This window comes from Somniosus microcephalus, chromosome 28 (assembly GCF_052327205.1).
Source record: "Somniosus microcephalus isolate GS21.2 chromosome 28, FLI_Smic_1.0, whole genome shotgun sequence".
NCBI classification, from domain to species: Eukaryota; Metazoa; Chordata; class Chondrichthyes; order Squaliformes; family Somniosidae; genus Somniosus; species Somniosus microcephalus.
This window is the reverse complement of record NC_141014.1, coordinates 40,334,791-40,356,460: the sequence shown is the minus strand read 5'-3', so window position 1 is coordinate 40,356,460 and position 21,670 is coordinate 40,334,791. Positions and strand designations below refer to the sequence as shown.

Genomic DNA, 21,670 nt, shown 5'->3' with positions numbered 1-21,670 from the left:
AGTTTCTCTCTGTCTATCCTATCAACTCCTTTAAATCATCTTAAACACCTCGATTAGATCACCCCTTAATCTTCTAAACTCGAGGGAATACAAGACAAGTCTTTGCAACCTGTCCTCATAAGTTAGCCCTTTTAGCCCCGGGTGTCATTCTGGTGAATCTGCGCTGCCCCCCCTCCGAGGCCAGTATATCCTTCCTGAGGTGCGGTGGGAGTTTTTGAACTTTGAGACTAGACAGATAGACAACTATCTCTGTTACTTTACATTCCCAAAAGAAGCATTTTTCAAGAATCTGTGGGACATCTCCTGAGAGGTTGTTGTTGTTGTTGTTGTTGCATGGAGACCAGCGCGAAGTAGTGGGAGGATTCGCGGGCCGATTAACCATCTGACAGGCCGCGACGTCAACACTCCTTCCATGGGCCGTGACCATCTGTAGCCCACCCGATAGGGGGGGTCACTTACTATACGCGGGGGGAGGGGTGGGGGGTGATTTATGGGCTCCCACAACCCATACGGTGAGGGGGGACCACCCACACCCACCGGACCCGAGTAACCCGCTGGATGTCAAGCCGGAGTCTGGAGTGGGGGTGCGAACCCTGCAACCTTCTGACTCAGAGGCGGGAATGCTGGCAAAGGCTCGCTTCATCTTCTGAGGTGTAGGAACATCAAACATTCTTTAAGGAGGGGCCTCAAGGCCTCGGCAAGATGAGACAGTGGGTATCTGAGTAATTATCAACCGGAAATATCGTTTTGTTTGGCATTTTGAGCATCAGTTTCCAATATTTGAGACTGGAGAAGCTGGGGCTGTTCTCCAGAGAGCAGAGAAGGTTAAGGTGAGATACAACGGTGTTTAAAATTATGACGAGTTTTGATAGAGAGAAACTGTTTCCACTGGCAGGAGGGTCGGTAAACAGAGAACACAGATTTAAGGTAATTGACCAGAGGGGAGATGAAGAGAATGTTTTTTTTACGCAGCGAGTTGTTGTGATCTGGAACGCGCTGCCTGAAAGGGCGGTGGAAGCAGATTCAATAGTAACTTTCAAAAGGGAAAGAGCGGGGGGAAGAGTGGGACTAATTGGAGAGCTCTTTCAAAGAGCCGGCACAGGCACGATGGGCCGAATGGCCTCCTTCTGTGCAGTATGATTCATTTCCCCCTTTTCGTCCCTTGTGGGGGCACTGGGTCTCTGGGGGAGATGGCTCCATGGGGGGGTTGGAAACCATTTGGTCTTTCAACCGATTGGCCACTCTTCCTGTGCCACCAACCACAAGGGTCCAACCCCGCTCTCGCTTGATGTCGACAGGACACACCGGGAACCGATCAGGAGACTGGAACCTCTGGTCGCTTTCCACCCCCCTGCCTTAATCCAGAGACACTGAGACAAATCCCCGTCTGCCACCTCGGTTGAGGCCAGCACAGGCGAGGAATAGGAACCTAGGACCTATTAGACTGAGCTACTGCAGACGCTGCCTTTAACCACTAGACCATCAGGGATTTGAGATCCCCGGCCATTTCTAAATGTAATTTTACAGCCTTTACGTGCTCCCAGGCCACACAGATTACATCAGGCTGATCGATGGTGGACCTGCGGTTAGTTCTGCCCCACAAACAGCCAGTGTCTGTCGGGCGGCCCATCCCCTTCCGCCTGACTTTCTGCAAATCCTCCTTAATGGCATTTAAATCAAATTTGAAATGCGGTGAAAGGGTCGGAAGTAAAAAAGGCAAACTTACGCAAGAAGTATTCGGCTGCGTCTGCTTCGTAATCCGTGTCTTCCGGGAAGTGGTCGATCTGTTTACATAAACCTTTAAAATTTCCTGTTTAAGGAGAAAGAGAGAGAGAGAGAGAGAGAAGTAAGTTACCTCTCCCCATGTGAGCGATTAACACAACAGCAGCGAATGGATCCCCGGCTGCACCGGTGTGTAAATAGAAGGATTAAGTACAACCGTTACAGCCATTCCTGATGCTCGTTGAACGAGATGTTTTCTCATGGTTCAGGCCGCGGGCGGCACCATCTGTCCCGGGGTACTGGAGAGGGAGGGAGAAAGGAGGCATGGACTAGCAGTCGTGTTTGTATTCACGGTGAGTGGTGAGGTCTGTCCCAAGCACCATCACACTCACAACCAACTTCATCACAGAGGGAACATGAACCATGCGTCCACCCAGAGATAAGAAATAGGAGCAGGAACAGGCCCTACGGCCCCTCGCACCTGCTCCGCCATTCAATAAGACCATGGCTTTACATTACATCGGATATACAGCACAGAAAGAGGCCATTCGGCCCAACCAGTCCATGCCGGCGTTTATGCTCCACTCGAGCCTCCTCCCGCCTTTCCTCATCTAAATCTATCAGCGTAACCCTCTATTCTCTTCTCCCTCATGTGTTTATCCAGCCTCCCCTTAAATGCATCGATACTATTCGCCTCAACCACTCCCTGTGGTAGCGAGTTCCACATTCTCACCACTCTCTGGGTAAAGAAGTTTCTTCTGAATTCCCTATTGGGTTTCTTGGTGACTATCTTATATCGATGGCCTCTAGTTATGCTCTTCCCCACAAGTGGAAACACTCTCTCTGTATCCACTCGATCCAAACCTTTCATCATTTTAAAGACCTCTATTAGGTCACCCCTCAGCCTTTTTTCAAGTGAAAAGAGACCCAGCCTGTTCATCCTTTCCTGATATGTAGACCCTCACATTTCTGGTACCATCCTTGTAAATCTTCTCTGCACCCCTCTCCAGTGCCTCTATATCCTTTTCATAATATGGCGCCCAGAACTGTACGCTGTACTCCAAGTGTGGTCTAACCAAGGTTCAATACAGGTTTAGCATAACTTCCCTACTTTTCAATTCTATCCCTCTAGAAATAAACCCTAGTGCTTGGTTTGCTTTTTTTATGGCCTTGCTAACCTGTGTCGCAACTTTTAGTGATTTGTGTATTTGTACTCCGAGATCCCTTTGTTCCTCTACCCCACCTAGACTCGCACCCTCCAAGTGATAAGTGACCTCCCTATTCTTCCGACCAAAATGTTATACCTCACATTTATCTGTGTTGAACTTCATATAAATTGGCCAGAAAAAGCAGTAAACCTGAGGATTGGGAGCAGTTTAGGATTCAACAAAGGAGGACAAAGGGATTAATTAAGAAAGGGAAAATAGAATATGAGAGTAAGCTATCAGGGAACATAAAAACTGACTGTAAAAGCTTTTATAGATATGTGTAGAGAAAAAGATTGGTGAAGTCAGAATCAGGGGAATTTATAATGGGAAACAAAGAAATGGCAGACCAACTAAATTCATACTTTGGTTCTGTCTTCACAAAGGAGGACACAAATAACCTCCCAGAGATGCCGGGGAACATAGGGTCTGATGAAAGGGTGGAACTGAAAGAAATCAGTATTTGTAGGGAAATGGTGTTAGGAAAGTTGATGGGACTGAAGGCCGATAAATCCCCAAGGCCTGATAATCTACATCCCAGGGTACTTAAGGAAGTGGCCCTAGAAATAGTAGATGCATTGCTGGTCATCTTCCAGAACTCGATAGATCCTGGAACAGTACCCATGGATTGGAGGGTAGCTAATGTTACCCCACTATTCAAAAAAGGTGGTAGAGAAAAAGCGGGGAATTCTAGACCGGTAAGCCTGACATCGGTAGTGGGGAGCCTGACATCGGTAGTGGGGAAAATGCTGGAGTATTATAAAAGATGTAATAGCAGAGCACTTGGAAAGCAGTGACAGGATCGGACAAAGTCAACATGGATTTACAAAAGGTAAATCATGCTTGACTAATCTACTGGAATTTTTTGAGGATGTAACTGGTAAAATAGATAAGGGAGAACCAGTGGATGTGGTGTATTTGGACTTTCAGAAGGCTTTCGATAAGGTCCCACATAAGAGATTAGCGTGCAAAATTAAGGCACATGGGATTGGGGGCAAGGTATTGACTTGGATAGAGAACTGGTTGGCGGACAGAAAGCAAAGAGTTGGAATAAACGGGTCGTTTTCCGAGTGGCAGGCAGTGACTAGTGGGGTACCGCAAGGATCGGTCCTAGGACCCCAGCTGTTCACAATATATATTAATGATCTGGACGAGGGAATTGGATGTAATATCTCCAAATTTGCAGACGACACAAAGCTGGGTGGGAGGGTAAGCTGTGAGGGGGATATCGTGAAACTCCAGTACGATTTGGACAGGTTGGGTGATTGGGCAGAAACATGGCAAATGCACTATAATGTGGATAAATGTGAGGTTATCCACTTTGGTGGCAAAAACAGGAAGGCAGATTATTATTTGAATGGCAATAGATTGGGAGAAGGGGAAGTGCAAAGAGACCTGGGTGTTCTTGTGCACCAGTCGCTGAAGGTAAGCATGCAGGTGCAGCAGGCGGTTAAGAAGGCAAATGGTATGTTGGCCTTCGTAGCCAGAGGGTTCGAGTACAGGAACAAGGATGTCTTGCTACAGTTGTACAGGGCCTTGGTGAGACCGCACCTTGAGTATTGTGTGCAGTTTTGGTCGCCTTACCTGAGGAAGGACGTTCTTGCCATGGAGGGAGTGCAGCGAAGATTCACCAGGCTGATACCTGAGATGGCAGGAATGACGTATGAGGAGAGATTGCGTCGATTGGGCTTATACTCACTGGAGTTTAGAAGATTGAGAGGGGATCTCATCGAAACCTATAAAATTCTGTCAGGCCTGGACAGACTAGATGCAGGAAGGATGTTTCTGATGGCCGGGGAGTCCAGAACCAGGGGTCATAGTCTAAGGATAAGGGGTAAACCATTTAGGACTGAAATGAGGAGGAATTTCTTCACCCAGAGAGTGGTGAACCTGTGGAATTCTCTACCACACAAGGCAGTTGAGGCCAATTCATTAAATATATTCAAGAAGGAGTTGGATATAGTTCTTAAGGCTAAAGGGATCAAGGGATATGGGGAGAAGGCAGGGACCGGGTACTGAATTTGGATGATCAGCCATGATCTCATTGAATGGCGGAGCAGGCTCGAGGGGCCGAATGGCCTACTCCTGCTCCTATCTTCTGTGTTTCTATGTTTGCCGATTATATGCCCATTCTGCAAGTTTATTAATGTCCTCCTGTAATTTGTTGCAGTCCTCCTCAGTATTGACTATTCCCACAATTTGATTCCAAAGTCTAAATCGTTAATGTAAATTGTGAACAGCAGTGGTCCCAGCACTGATCCTTGTGGAACACCACTACCCAGCTTCTGCCACTGTGAATAGCTACCCTTTACTCCCACTCTCTGCTTTCTGTCCTGAAGCCAGCCAGCAATCCGTTCTGCTACTTGTCCCCTGACTCCGCATTCTCTGACCTTGTCTATTATGGGGTACCTTATCGAAGGCCTTTTGAAAATCTAGATAAATTACATCTGCATTACCCTTGTCTACTCTCTCTGTTACCTCTTCAAAAAATTCAATAAGTTTGGTCAAGCAAGACTTTCCCTTTTGAAATCCATGCTGACTATTCATTATTATATTTTTGGTTTCTAGATGTTCTTCTATTTTCTCCTTTAGTAGGGATTCCATTATTTTTCCTCCAACCAATGTTAAGTTGACTGGTCTATAATTCCCTGGACATGTTCTATCCCCCTTCTTAAATATCGGTATTACGTTAGCTATCCGCCAGTCCTCTGGCGCTACAACTTTTTCTAACGAATTATTAAATATGTGTAGTATTGCCTCGCTATCTCTTCCCTAGATTCTTTTAAAATGCGTGGATGCAATCCATCCAGACCAGGGGTTTTATCCTCTTTGAGTATGATTAGTTTATTTAATATATCCCCTTTTTTATTTTAAATGCACTTATTACTAATCTCATCATCCAATGTCATGTCCACCTGTTCTATCTCCCTGGTAAATACTGAAGCAAAATAATGATTTAATATTTCTGCTCTCTATCATTACCTGTGGTATTATCCTGTCTATCTCTTAATGGCCCTATTCCCATCCCAACCTTCCTTTTTTTATTGATGTGCCTATAAAATATTTTACTATTTTGTTTCATGTTCCTTGATAATTTAATTTCATAGTTCCTCTTTGCTTTCCTAATTGTTTTTTTGACTTCTCCTTAACCTTTTCATATTCTCCCTTATCATGTACTCCCCTGCTGTCTATGTATGCCTCTTTCCTTACCCTCAATTGTTCCCTTATGGCTTTATTCATCCATCGAGTCTCATTAGTGTTTAGTTTGTTCTTTCCTTTTAGCGGAATATATTTTTCCTGCACTCTGTTGAACACAGTTTTAAATGTTTCCCATTGCTGTTCTACATCGTTGTTTGCCAATATTGTGCCCTTTTTATTTTCCCAAGTTCTATTCTCAGCCCCTCAAAATCAGTTTTTCTCCAATCTATTAACTTGGTTTTCGTCATACTTATGTCCTTCTCAATTACCATCTTAAAGCGTATTATATTATGGTCACTATTGCCTATATGTTCACCTACTTTTATTTCTCTTATCTGCTCTGGTTCATTCCCCATTACTAAATCCAATAGCGAATCCTCCCTCTAACTTTTACCGCTGCACAATAGAGAGCATCCTGACAAACTGTATCACAGTATGGTATGGCAGCTGTAGCTACTATGACCGGAAAGCCCTGCAGCGGGTAGTCAAAACTGCCCAACGCATTACCGGCACCCGGCTACCGACCACAGAGCACATATACCAGAAACGCTGTTTACGGAGGTCACGGACCATCATCAAAGACCCTACCCACCCCAGCCACAGTCTGTTCGCCCTCCTGCCATCTGGGAGACGCTACAGATGCATTCGCACCCGAACGACCAGATTTAGGAACAGCTTCTTTCCCAGGGCTGTCATCCTACTGAACTCCACAAATAAACTCTAAAGCCTGCACATCTGCCAATGCACTTTATTATGGTTATGTTTATGTTAATGTATTACAAGCCAAATGAATGTTGAATGTTTAAATGTCTTAATCTAAATGTACACTCTCGGGAGCCGCTAGCCTACATTTCGTTGTACTGCACTTGTGCACTAACAATGACAATAAAGTTGATTATGATTATTATTATTATTATTATGACTATGACTCTTGGACCTCTGACCCTAGGGACCTCTGCCCATGGGGTTCTATTACCGACTCCAGCAGAGTCTAGAACCAGGGGTCACAGTCTCAGAATAAGGGGTCAGCCAGTTAGGACTGAGATGGGGAGAAATTTCTTCACTCAGAGGAATCTTTGTAAATCTTTTGTGAATCTTTGGAATTCTCTACCCCAGAGGGCTGTGAATGCTCAGTCGTTGAGTATATTCAAGACAGAGATCGATAGATTTTAGGACACTAAGGGGGCGATTTTCTGATGTCGGAGGAGGCGGGTTTGGAGGCGGGAAAATCAGGTTCAAAGAGGTCGGGTTCGGAACCCGCCTCCAACCTGCCTCCGCAGGATTTTGCCGGTGACGGTTTTGGAGGTCGGGAAACGCTCCCGCCTCCAGCTGGCCATTGCGCTATTAAAGATCCTTAAATGCTCATTAAGGGCCTCTCTAAGCCTATTTTGAGAGACCCTTGTGATTTTTTGAGCACTTCGGTGTGATCCACGCACCTCCTAAACCACGCCAGGTAAACCTGGCGGGTTGACTCGTTGGTGGCCTCCTCACTACTACAGGTCTAACAAGACATCATTTATTGCAGCAAGGATTACTGGCAGGTGCCAGACCTTGGCTTTAAAAGGTCTCTGAGCAATTTTAGAAGGCCTTCCGAAGTCAGAGGTGCTGCAGCTTGACTCCATCAACTGTGGGACCTCCTTGGAAGACCCTCTCCCCGCTTGCAATGAGCGCTTCCCCAAAGGAGGCATCTACAAGCAGCATGGGAACCATTCGGTTTCTTTCTGCATGGACCTCAGATGATGAGGAGGAGGAGGAGCAGGAGGAGGAGCTCAGAGCACCGGTGTATCGACCAGCGGCAGCACGCGAGCACATGGCTGCCTGGGATGCAAGGGATGAACTTATCATGGCCAGATTTGCATAGGTTGCCCAACTTGGCACATGTCATTGGCTCCATCCTAGGACATCATTGACAAGGGACATGACTCTCTGGCCTCCTTTCACTCAGGCCACCAACCTGACAACGCAAGTGTGGCGGTGCCCGCAATGTGGAGCTGCCTAAGGCGAAAGAACAGGTGGCATAACGCCAATACACATAAACATTCTCCCAATCTGCACACAGGTCTGGAGGTTATAACCCTTGCCAGCTGTACCCACACAGCCTTGGTTTCTTTGGCAGGCCTCTTCCTCCCAGGTGAGTGGAAGAGCACCTCCATGCTAGCTGTCGCCCCCTCCAACAACATTTGCAGCGCCTCACCCGAGAGCCTCGGCTAGGCCCTTGCCTTGGAATTGGACATAGTGGTTTCTCAAAAGATGTTGGAGGTTGTGCAGGAGAAGCAGAATTGCTGTGGAATGAGCCAAGGGAGCAAGAAGCCATAAAATCAGACTGGAAAAGTGCTGTCAACAGAGGCGAGTTTCAGTCCCCAAACACTAATTGAGCAAGGGCACCCCACACCTCTGAAATCAAGTGGACAATCAGGGAAAAATCACAAATTTTTGAAACCTATCGGTGGAGGCGGGTTTCAAACCCACCCAAACTGAAACCCGCCTCCATCTCGCCTCCAGTGGGAAGATCGCCCCCTAAGTGATCCAAGGGATATGGGGACAGTGCAGGAAAGTTGAGTTAGAAGATCAACCATGATCTCATTGAATGGCGGAGCAGGCTCGAGGGGCCGAATGGCCAACTCCTGCTCCTATTCCTTATGTTCGTATATTCCAATTGGCTATATTTCTCTCCGTTCAGTCTCATCGTATAGTGTCCCAAAGGACCAAACCCTTTCTATTCACTCCCATTGTACAATATCCAATAGACTAAACCCCTTCCCAAACAAGGCCCATCACAGAGAATCCCAGTAGACCTATTCCGTCCCATTAATAGAATTCAAATGAATCGGAAACGATTTGATCCATTATCAATAAAGAATTTCAGGACCATTCTCCTCCTGACTGAACTGATGTCCAAAGTTCGCCAATGGGATCAGGAACAAAGCTTCTATCACTCATTAGCACCCTGTACTGGTGAAACACATCACGGTGCCACCCGAGAATGAATAATAGATCTCTGCTCTGTGCAGTGTTATAATGCTGCTAATCACAGGCAGGAAATCTGCAGACTATCAATTTACAAATATGAGAAAACTGCTTCTAATGAAGTGCATCAGCAGTGAAAACATCAGAAAACAAGAGCAAGACCGTCAGAATATTTGCATACGAGTGAACGATGCATTTCTCACATTTCTCGGTATCATCTCAATGCAGGTCGGAGTCGTGCTCAGAGAGGCATTTTACAGATTTTTGTCCCCCCCCTCTAATTGCTTTCTCAGGAGATTGCATGGCTCCGGGTGGGCGGGGAGAGTCTGCAGGAGGTATCCCAGCTGTATGGGACAGGCTAGACGGACCAGTGGGTCCTTTCCTGTTAATAGGAACAGGAGGAGGCCATTCAGCCCCTCGAACCTGCTCCGCCATTCAATTAGATCACGGCTGACCTGGACCTCAACTCCATTTCCCCGCCTTTGCTCCGTATCCCTCGATACCCTCACCCAACAAAAATCTATCGATCTCAGATTTGAAAGCTCCGATTGACCCCCGGCATCCACAGCTTTTTGGGGAAGAGAGCTCCAGATTTCCACTACCCTTTGTGTGAAGAAGTGCTTCCTGACATCACCCTTGAATGGCCTGGCTCTAATTTTAAGATTACGCCCCCCTTGTTCTGAACTGCCCCCCACCAAAGGAAATAATTTCTCTCTATCGACCCAGTTGAATAATTTTAACATTTTAAACACCTCGATCAGATCTCCCTTCAATCTTCTAAACTCGAGGGAATACAAGCCCAGTCTGTGCAACCTGTCCTCGTAATTTAACCCTTTGAGCCCCGGGTATCGTTCTGGTGAATCTGGGCTGCTCCCCCGCCGAGGCCAATATATCCTTCCTGAGGGGCAGGGCCCAGGACTGAACACAGTGGCTCCAGGTGGGACCTGACCCGAGCTCAGTACAACTGAAGCATCACTTCCTCCCCCGTGTACTCCAGACCCCTTGAGAAAATTTCAACATTCTATTAGCCAGTTTGATTGCTTTTTGCACCAGATTTAAATGTATGTTCGTATGTTTTTTTATGAGCTGCAGCTTGAAAGAAAGACTTGCATTTTTATAGCGCCTTTCACGACCACCGGATGTCCCAAAGCGCTTTACAGCCAATGAAGTACTTTTTGAAGTGGTCACTGTTGTAATGTGGGAAACGCGGCAGCCAATTTGCGCACAGCAAGCTCCCACAAACAGCAATGTGATAATGACCTGATAATCTGCTTTAGTGAGATAGCAAAATACTGTGGATGTTGGAAATCCGAAATAACAACAGAAAATGCTGGAAAAACTCAGCAGGTCAGGCAACATCCGTGGACAGAAATTTGAGTTGACGTTTCGGGTCGAACCCTTCTTCAAAACTGGAAAGAAAAGATAGATCGGAGGCAGGGCTGCGATCGGACAAAAGAATAAAAGAAACAAAAGAAGGCCTGTGGCGACACGCCACCACTGGACATAATCCACGCACGGCGGCATGGACAGTTTAAGCAGACGCCCCCAGCCGGGGGCCCTTTCCTCCAGCAACTTGTTTCCCGCAGGGACAGGCTGCCGGGAGCACTTCCTGTCTGGGAAGTATTTAAGTGGATGCGCGGGCTTTTCCAGTTCCTCTTTGCCATGAGGTAGAATAAAAGCAGTTGTGTTTTACTAGCTCTGGTCTCGACTCCCACGTTTGCCGCGGTATCTCAACACTGGTGACCCCGACGCTCAGGACGAATCCTAAGCTAGCATGGCGGATACAAACGCAGTCACGGTTAAATTACCAGACTTTTGGGAGAACCTGGCCGAAGCCTGTTTCGTTCAAGCTGAGTCCAGATTCCGGCTGAAACACATTACAGTCGACGCCACAAAGTACGACTACCTCGTCTCCGCTCTCACCTACGCCACAGTCCCCAAGGTTTGGGCAGCGTTGCAGAATCCACCACCGGACGGCAAGTACGAACATCTGAAGGCTGCGCTCCTTAAAAAATTTCAAACGCCCCCTTACCAGCGCCACTGCCAACTCCTTGACCTCCCCGGCCTTGGTGACGCTTCACCATCAGACCTGCTTTCCCACATGCTGTCCCTCTCAGACGACAAAAACCCCGGCGCCCTCTTTCGCACGCTTTTCATTCGGCAGCTCCCCGCCAGCATCCGCCCGCTCATTGTGGAGTCTGGCTCCACGGACCTGAATGACATAGCCGAAAAGGCCGACCGGCTGCTCTCTGCACAGTCCGCTCGCGACGTCGCACCCGACCTCACGGCAATGACCACGCGGTCTTCCCGGCCCACTAGGCCCGACCGCCCTACCACTCCGGGTCACTGCTACTACCACACCCGTTTTGGCGCTAAGGCCCAACGCTGCACGCCACCGTGTACTTTCAAACCCCCACCCGCACCGGCCCCCGCGATGGCCGCGGGGCAAAAGGGGCCTCTACTGTACGTCACCGACGACAGAACCAACCGCCAATTTCTGTGCGACACAAGGGCCCAGCACAGCATCACCCCCGCCTCCGCCCTCGAAATCCAACGCGGCACATGGGGTATCACGCTGGCCGCAGCCAATGGCTCTGATATCCGCACATATGGCACCCGCATGGTCACGCTCGACCTCGCGGGCCGCCGCTACCGCTGGGAGTTCCTCACAGCCAAGGTCCTCTGCCCACTCATCGGTGCAGACTTCCTACGCGCCCACGGCCTCCTTGTCGACATTCTGAGGCACCGCCTCGTCGACATCAACACTCTGGCCCCCATCGCCAGAGCCACGGACGACTACTCGGCACTCCTAGTCGAGTTTCCCGCCCTCACTAACCCGACCTTTTTGGCCAAAGCCACCAAACACGGTGTGGAGCACTATATCCCCACCACCGGCCCCCCCAGTTTCTGCCCACGCCCGCAGACTCAACCCGGCCAAGCTGGAAATCGCGCGGGCCGAGTTCACCACCATGGAACAACTCGGCATCATCCGCCGCTCCAGCAGCCCTTGGGCCTCGCCCCTCCACATCGCCTCCAAGCCCGGCGAAGGCTGGCACCCTTGCGGGGACTACCGCCGCCTTAACGACGCCACCACCCCCGACCGATACCCGGTGCCACACATCCAGGACTTCTCGGCCCGACTGGCCGGACGAACCCTCTTTTCCAAAGTCGACCTGGTGCGCGGTTACCACCAAGTCCCCGTACACACCGCGGACATCCCCAAAACGGCCGTCATCACCCCATTCGGCCTGTTCGAGTTCCTGAGGATGCCCTTCGGCTTCAAGAATGCAGCCCAGGCTTTCCAGCGCCTGATGGACTCAGTCCTCCGGGACCTAAACTTCCTATTTGTCTATCTAGACAACATTCTCGTGGCCAGCTCCTCCAAACAGGAACACCTCGAACACCTTCGCATCTTGTTCGGGCGCCTAGCCCAACACGGGCTCATCCTCAGCCCGGCGAAGTGCCAATTCGGCCTAACTGAGATCGATTTTCTCGGTCACCACATCACCCCTGCTGGGGCCGTCCCCCTGCCCAACAAGGTGCAGGCCGTCCAGCAATTCCCCCGCCCCACAACCATCAAGGGCCTCCAGGAGTTCCTCGGTGTAATGAAATGTGTTTGGCTTGCCTGTATTCGTTTTGCACTCATGTATATTACCCTCCCCCACACGGTGTATAGTTTCACTTCCTCTTTCCTGACTAACCTGGAATGTTCCAGGTCTTGGCTCTTGGCTCCGCCCCTGACTTCTCTTACATAAAGATCCCAGGATCTATATGACTCATTCCTGCGAGCCAGTCAGTGTGTTGAGATGTTAGCTCTGATCTTAGTGATTAAAAGCCAACTTGTTAAGGTCTATAACTTCTAGTTTTGTGGTTATTGAAGGCACATCACTCGGGATGGTGAACTTCTACAACAGGTTCATCCCCAGAGCGGCAGCCCTCAAGAAGCCCCTATACGACTCCCTCCGAGGTAAATCCGGCAAGATGGACGTAGCCTGGACCACTGACACACCAGCCGCCTTCGATGCCACCAAAAACGCGCTCGCCGACGCCACCCTGCTCGCGCACCCGAAGGCCGATGCCCGGGCCGCGCTCACCACCGACGCCTCCGACCACGCGGTCGGCGCCATGTTCGAGCAGTGGGTCAATGGCGCGTGGCAGCCACTTGCCTTCTATAGCCGCCAACTGCGCCCCCCGGAGGTCAAATACTCCACTTTCGACTGCGAGCTTCTCGCGCTCCACCTGTCGGTCCGCCATTTCAGGTTCCTCCTGGAAGGCCGCCCCTTCACCGCGTACGTGGACCACAAGCCGCTCACATATGCGATGGCCAAGCACACCGAACCCTGGTCCGCTAGGCAGCAATGCCAGCTCGCGGCCGTCTCCGAGTTTACTACGGACATCCAGCACGTCTCCGGTAGAGACAACATTGTCACCGACTGCCTTTCCCGTCCCGCCATCTGTGCGAATCACCTCGCGATCGACTACGCGCAACTAGCAGCGGCCCAGCTCACGGACCCAGACCTCCTCTCGGTGGCTACCAGCCTGCCAGGGCTACGCCTAGTCAAGGTCGCGCACGGGCCCGAAGCCACGGCAGTCACTTGCGACGTCTCACTCGGCCAACCCAGGCCGGTCGTCCCTGAAACCTGGCGCCACCGCATCTTCGACGCGCTCCACGGGCTCTCCCACCCGGGTTCCCGCGCATCCGTCAAACTCCTCTCCCAGCGTTTCGTCTGGCGCGGCCTCAGCAGAGATGTTCGGACTTGGGCCACCTCCTGCCTCGCCTGCCAACGGGCTAAGGTACAGCTGCACACAAAAGCACCCCTGGGAGACTTCGAGGTACCCAGCCGCCGCTTCGACCACGTACACGTCGACATCGTCGGTCCCCTGCCGCCATCGCAAGGCCAAACTTATCTCCTCACGATGGTCGACCGCTACACACGCTGGCCTGAGGCAGTGCCGCTGACCTCCACCACCACAGCCGACATCGCCAGGGCGTTCGTTAACACCTGGGTTGCGAGGTTCGGCGTACCAACCGACATAACCACCGACAGAGGCGCCCAGTTCACCTCCGAACTCTGGACGGCCACAGCACGCAACCTCGGGGTGACGCTCCACCGAACCACGGCGTACCACCCGCAGGCCAACGGGCTTTGTGAACGCTTCCACAGGTCACTCAAGGCCTCACTCCGCGCCGGCCTGCAGGACAGTACCTGGACTGACCGCCTACCGTGGGTGCTACTAGGCCTACGCACCGCGGTCAAGGAAGACCTCCAGTCCTCGGCAGCGGAGTTAGTCTATGGACAACCGCTGCGCGTCCCAGGCGAATTCCTTCCGGAGGCTACCACGCCTTGGTCGGCCGAACAGCAGCGGCTCAACTCTTTCTCTTCCGCTCAGCAGTTCGCCCCACTTCCGGTCAACCGACACGGCGAACTCGCACCTCACGTCCCGCCAAATTTACAGCAGGCGCGCTTCGTCTTCGTGCGACACGACGCGCACCGCGGGCCCCTGCGACCCCCGTACGACGGACCGTACGAGGTGCTACAAACCGGGGACAAGGTCTTCAAGCTGCGACTCGGCGACAGGGTCGACACAGTCTCCATCGACCGGCTCAAACCAGCACACACAGAACCAGGGGAACAGGTCCCCGTGGCCCGGCCTCCAACTAGAGGCCGTCCCGCCAGCAAGCCAGCACAGCCGGCGGCGAACCGCCCGGCCCCACCAACTAGACCGGCGATCACGCAGAGCCGCTGCGGCAGAACCATCAGACCACTGTCACGACTCGTCCACTCCTCCTAAGCGGATTCTGGGGGGAGCTCTGTGGCGACACGCCACCATTGGACATAATCCGCTCACGGCGGCACGGACAGTTTAAGCAGACGCCCCCAGCTGGGGGCCCTTTCCTCCAGCAACTTGTTTCCTGCAGGGACAGGCTGCCGGGAGCACCTCCTGTCTGGGAAGTATTTAAGTGGATGCGCGGGCTTTTCCAGTTCCTCTGTGCCATGAGGTAGAATAAAAGCAGTTGTGTTTTACTAGCTCTGGTCTCGACTCCCATGTTTGCCGCGGTATCTCAACAGGCCCCTAATTTATTTTTTCTTGTAATTTTTCCACTCCTTTCCCCCCCCCCCCTTTTCCTTTTGTTTCACTCTCACACCTGGCAGCTATCCCTTGCCCTGCCAGTACACTTCACACCTAATCTCAGCCTATTACCATCTCGTCTAGCTTCTAATACCTTTTATTGTCTCTTTTTTACTTCTTTTGTTTCTTTTATTCTTTTGTCCGATCGCAGCCCTGCCTCCGATCTATCTTTTCTTTCCAGTTTTGAAGAAGGGTTCGACCCGAAACGTCAACTCGAATTTCTGTCCACGGATGTTGCCTGACCTGCTGAGTTTTTCCAGCATTTTCTGTTGTTATTTCTGCTTTAGTGATGTTGATTGAGGGATAAATATTGGGCCCCAGGACACCAGGGATAACTCCCCTGCTTTGAAATAGTGCTGTGGGAGCTTTTACGTCCACCTGAGAGGGCAGACGGGTCCTGGCCCAATATTTATCCCTCAACCAACATCACTAAAAACAGATTATCTGGTCATTCTCACATTGGTGTTAGTGGGAGCTTGCTGTGCACAAATTGGCCGCCGCATTTCCTACATTACAACTGACTACACTTCAAAAGTGCTTTATTGGCTGTAAAGCGCTTTGGGACGTCCTGAGGAGGTGAAAGGCGCTGGAGAAATGCAAGTTCTTTCTTTCTATCACACTGCAGATCGTGCCCAATTAAAAACAAATTAAAATACCTTCTGATGTAAGAAAACTACTAGGCACTTGGTCTAAGCATTAAACAAAGCTTTAATCAACTGTTTTACAACATGGAGGTCTAGTTGTGTCCTTCACTAGTTCCTGTTAAAGAATGTCCTGCGCAAGCTGGGCCCGTGCCCGAGTATTTATACTGTCCCTGGACAGCGCCACCCGCAGGCCGCTCAGTATTATTTCATAAGTCATTTCCCATGAATGACAAGATTCATGTCACCTTCCACGTGTCCTTCCTGTAATTATACCATCCTGTCTAAGTGGCTTTGCACATATTGTTGCAATGAAAATAGCAACAGCTGCCATTTATATAGCGTCCTTATAAAACATCCCAAGGTCCTTCACAAAAGAGAAAACAGGTGTCGAGTGGCAGTGAAAGTGTTAGAAGTGACTGACGGGGTGATGGAGAACATAGCCCAAGAGAGAGGCAGAGGGTTTGGGGAGAGAGAAGGCCCGAAGTGGCCACCCAAGATAGACTGAGAGTAGAGAGGGGCGAAGAGATGCCACAGGAGTCGGGAGGTTGGGAAGTTACGGGATGCAAGGCTGGTGGAGGTTGCCGAGGGAGGGAGGGAGGGAGGCGAGTGGTCTATAAACGAGCACGAGGCTGCTGAATTGGACGGCGGGCACTGCACTTAACCTGGCAAGGCCAGGAGAAATGCACCCAATAAGCACGGGGGCGGAATGGCAGGCGCACCTTGCTGGGAGGTCCGACGTGTTGTGGCACGAGAGGACAGGAGGCGGACTCAAGCCTGTGGACCTTCACGTGGCGAATTCCTGATCCCAACTGTGAGGGGCTGTTGGTCAGAGACTGAGCACATTCCCACAGGGAGGGAGAGAAAACAGCAGCGATACACATTACAGTCCCAGTCGCGGTCTCCTGTCCGCGTCCTCATCGATGCAGAATTTGTGTGGTAGAAAATGAAAACAAATAATGCCCCCCACAAAAAAATCCAATATCATTATTTTGCTTAGAGAAGATTTTTTGTTACAAAATGGCTGCCTCAGTAAATACCATCATTCATCTAAAATAACCGGAGCATTTCTTGTACACTTGCCATGGTTAGCATGGCTCCCTCTCTGCATTAATGTGGCTCCTCTGATTAGCTAGCAGATTGCTGATCACAAACCGCATTATCGTGAAGTGGACACTTTGCATTTTTCTGCTCCCACACGATCAGCCCCTAGAATGCACCTCGAGGGAGAGAGTCAGCACATTGAATATCTCATTACTTGACAGCATTCACATTATTCCTGTGTGACTCATTTCTCATTCTGATCCCCTGCCCCTCACGTCTTACAACTCAAATTCAGGCCTCTGGGGGTCTCCAGAGTTGCTCTGTGTCGGGTTGCTATGACCACCGAGGATTGTCTCATTCTTCCTCTCGCTTCTGCTCATCGATCCCGCCCAACAATATCCAGCCTTGCTGCTCCAGATATATTTCCATAGGTAGCAACCCGCATGCAGCAAGACCTAGACCACAGCCAGGCTTTGGCTGATAAGTGGCAGGTAACATTCGCGCCACACAAGTGCCAGACAATGGCTATCTCCAACAAGCAAGAGTCTAACCACCTTCTCTTGACATTCAACAGCATTACCATCGCCGAATCCACCCCCATCAACATCCTGGGGGTCACCATTGACCAGAAACCCTACTGGACCAGCCACATAAATACTGTGGCAACAAGAGCAGGTCAGAGGCTGAGTATTCTGCAGCGAGTGTCTCACCTCCTGACTCCCCAAAGCCTTTGCACCATCTACAAGGCACAAGTCAGGAGCGTGATGGAATACTCGCCACTTGCCTGGAGGAGTACAGCTCCTACAACACTCAAGAAGCTCGACACCATCTAGGATAAAGCAGTCCGCTTAATCTGCCCATGGCTTTCCAGAATCGGTCACTGGACAGTGGGCAGAAGCGGGAACACAGGTTGGCACAGGGTGCTGACACCAAGATGGTGTCTGTCCGACCATCACCGTCCGCGCAGACTGAGAAATGAACCTTCTTTCATTCATTGAATCTCAAAGTGTGGGCATCGCTGGCAAGGCCGGCATTTATTGCCCATCCCCAGTCGCCCTTGAGAAGGTGGTGGTGATCCGCCTTCTTGAACCGCTGCAGTCCGTGTGGTGAAGGTGCTCCCACAGTGCTGTTAGGGAGGGAGTTCCAGGATTTTGACCCAGCGACGATGAAGGAATGGCCGATATATTTCCAAGTCGGGATGGTGTGTGACGTGGAGGGGAACTTGGAGGTGGTGGTGTTCCCATGCGCCTGCTGCCCTTGTCCTTCTAGGCGGTGGAGATTGTGAGTTTGGGAGGTGCTGTCGATGAAGCCTTGGCGAGTTGCTGCAGTGCATCTTGTAGATGGTACATACTGCAGCCACGGTGCGCCGGTGGTGGAGGGAGTTAATGTTTAAGGTGGTGGATGGGGTGCCAATCAATCGAGCTGCTTTGTCCTGGATGGTGTCGAGCTTGTTGAGTGTTGTTGGAGAGTGGAGAGTATTCCATCACACTCCTGACTTGTGCCTTGTAGATGGTGGAAAGGCTTTGGGGAGCCAGGAGGTGAGACACTCGCCGCAGAATACCCGGCTGTAATGATCATACTGGGATCTTGGACTGGGGTACTCTGGGGGGGGGGGGGAAAGCAGCACACTGGGGCATGTCTTAGGTAAAGTAAATAAGCATGTTCAGGCGGGGGATGGGGAAGTGAAACTCTGATGTGTGATTTCATTGCCTTATCTCAGAATTGCTCCATTCTGCTACACTATAATGATTCGTTGTCTCCCACTAGTTTTGTACATTCTTTCAAAGAGCAAAGTTAAAACACAGCAACAAATTGAGATTCACTGGCGAGGTTCTGTGTTATAATAGGTACACGAATCGTGATACTTCCTAGCCAAGGTATGCACCTAAATAGAATCATTAGACTCTTACAGCACAGAACTAGACTCATTGAAACATATAAGATTCTGAGGGGGATTGACAGGGTAGATGCCGAGAGGTTGTTTCCCCCCCTGGCTGGAGTGTCTAGAACCAGGGGTCACAGTCTCAGGATAAGGGGTCGGCCATTTAAGACTGAGATGAGGAGAAATTTCTTCACTCAGAGGGTGGTGAATCTTTGGAATTCTCTACCCCAGAGGGTTGTGGAGGCTCAGTCATTGGGGTAGATTTTCCCGAACCTGTCGGGAAGAAGGCGGGAGTTCAACTTTCGGGTTTTTGACCCGCCTACATCGACGTCCGGCCAATCCGGGCTCAGCAGGCCAATTAAGGGCCACCTGGCAACAGGTGACATCACAGACTGCAATTTCATCTGTCAAGATTTCTTGACAGATGAAATATCAGTGTTTCACAGCTGTTTGAAGCTGTGAAACACTGACAGTCTGAGTTCTAACATGAGTCCTTCTGCACAGACTCAGTTACAACTCTCAGCAGCACTCAAAGCTGAAGGCTGTCACTTTTGACAGATCGCAGCCGTTCAGCTTTAAGTGCTGGCTGAGTGATGGGCTCCCGACGGCTACAGGAAGAAAGGCTGTTAAGGTAAGTACAGGTAAGTAAAAGTTCTTTACACACTTTAGACACACCAAACACACTTACCTTTGCACTCATGCACCCATCACTCACCTGAACACCGACATCGCGACCCCTCCAAGTCCTTCAACCCGACGGCCCGCCTGCTCTAACCTGGCGTGGTTTGGAGCCGTCGGGAATCCCACACGACACCCCTCAAAACAGGGATTAGGCTAAAAACTGCCTGTTAACTACCTGTTAACAGGCAGTTAATTGGCACTAATCCCTTCCCGCCTGGTTTCGGCGGGTCCCAGTGCGGGGCAGGTACCCGCTGCCCCTGAAAGTTGTATGGGGCGGGGTTTTGGGCGGGATGGTGTCGGGACCCCCAAATTCGGGATTTCCCCCCCCCCCCCCACACGCCTGAAACCCCGCCCAACGGCTCGGGGAAAATCGGGGCCATTGAGTATATTCAAGACAGAGATCGATAGATTTTTGGACTCTAGGGGAACCGAGGGATATGGGGATCGGGCGGGAAAGTGGAGTTGAGGTTGAAGATCAGCCATGATCTCATTGAAAGGCAGAGCAGGCTCGAGGGGCCGACTGGCCGACTCCTGCTTCTAATTCTTATGTTCTTATGGCCCATCGAGCCTGTGCCGGCTCTTTGAAAGAGCTCTCCAATTAGTCCCACTTCCCCCTGCTCTTCCCCCCACAGCCCTGCACAATTTTTCTTTTCAAGTATTTATCCAATTCTCCCTTTTGAAAGTTACTATTGAATCTGCTTCCACCGCCCTTTCAGGCAGTGCATTCCAGATCACAACAACTCGCTGTGTAAAATAAATTCTCCTCATCTCCCCTCTAGTCCTTTTACCAATTACCTTAAATCTGTGTCCTCTGGTTACCGACCCTCCTGCCACTGAAAACAGAGTAAATAAGGAGAAACTGTCAAAACCCTTCATGACTTTGAACACCTCTATTAAATCTCCCCTTAACCTTTTCTGCTCTAAGGAGAACAATCCCAGCTTCTCCAGTCTCTCCACATAATTGAAGTCCCTCATCCCCGGCACCATTCTAGTAAATCTCCTCCGCACCCTCTCCAAGGCCCCGACATCCTTCCTAAAGTGTGAAATAAAATAAAATAATCCAGCCGAATTCTCCCGGAAGGTCCTTAGTTTGATTTTTAGTCTGTTTCGAGTTTGCTGATCTTGGTTAGGGAGCTGCTATTATTTCCCTCAGCATCTGAGGATTAAGTTGAGGAGAGAAATCATCCACGGGCTCCTACTCCTGACTGCAACATGGCCAGTGAGTAAGAATGTTCAGATGGGGGTTGTGGGGGGGATTAAGGACAGGATTGGGACTCAACCGCAATGCTCCCATGGTCGAACAGCTTACTGGCAATCACTGCCGGACTCTCGCATGAAGAATGGCCACCTGGGCAAGGAGGAGAGGGCAGAAGGTTAGAGTGAAAAGGAGGAACAAGAAGAAAAAAAGAGAGAGAGAGGGTGGCCCAGGTGTGTCAGAAGCTGTAGCAGAAACCATGTCCTTGCAGAGTTAAACAATTGGAAACGCGTTGCACCTTTAAGACTTGTGATATGCAGCAACTTGTCAACCCAGGCAACATCCCCTCAGCCCAATTAACTGCCAGGATCGTGCAACCATCTTAACATTGCATCCGGGTTAGAGTCAGTCATAGAGTTATACCGCACAGAAAGAGGCCCTTTGGCCCATCATGTCCGCGCCGGCCACCAAGCCCTGTCTATTCTAATCCCATTTTCCAGCACTCGGTCCGTAGCCTTGTGTGCTATGGCGTTTCAAGTGCTCATCTAAATGCTTCTTGAATGTTGTGAGGGTTCCTGCCTCTACCACCCTTTCAGGCAGTGAGTTCCAGATTCCAACCATTCTCTGGGTGAAAAAGTTTTCCTCAAATCCCCTCTAAACCTCCTGCCCCTTACCTTGAATCTATGCCCCCTTGTTATTGACCCCTCTACTAAGGGGAAAAGTTCCTTTCTATCTACCCTATCTATGCCCCTCATAATTTTGCACACCTCAATCAGGTCCCCCCTCAGCCTTCTCTGCTCTAAGGAAAACAACCCCAGCCTGTTAATCACAGAGCAACTCTAATCTGGTTCTGAAATTTACCCCTTTAATTTCACAGGCATTTATTTGTATAAGTCACCACTTTTCTTTCCTCTTCTGTCTGCGCAGTCTCTCAATGTTTCCTTTCAGTGGCAGATCTGTGATGTGTCTCAGTAGCACTTCTCTGTAACCACACCCTGCGCCC

At 50.3% G+C, this 21,670-nt stretch overlaps 1 protein-coding gene across 2 annotated transcripts in view; it reads right to left on the bottom strand.

Annotated features, from left to right (window-relative positions):
- The window catches only part of cacng2a (calcium channel, voltage-dependent, gamma subunit 2a), a 126,831-nt gene that overhangs the window by 36,021 nt on the left and 69,140 nt on the right, over positions 1-21,670 (bottom strand). The window contains exons 1-2 of one of the 2 annotated variants that reach the window (XM_085968991.1): positions 1,940-2,230; positions 1,727-1,810 (exon numbers count right to left, since the gene is read on the bottom strand). In XM_085968991.1, coding sequence (XP_085825117.1) covers positions 1,727-1,810; positions 1,940-2,048 — 193 coding nt within the window. In that variant the 5' untranslated portion in view covers positions 2,049-2,230. Of the gene's footprint in view, positions 1-1,726; positions 1,811-1,939; positions 2,231-21,670 lie in introns of those variants that run through there. The other variant, XM_085968990.1, reaches the window with a different exon arrangement.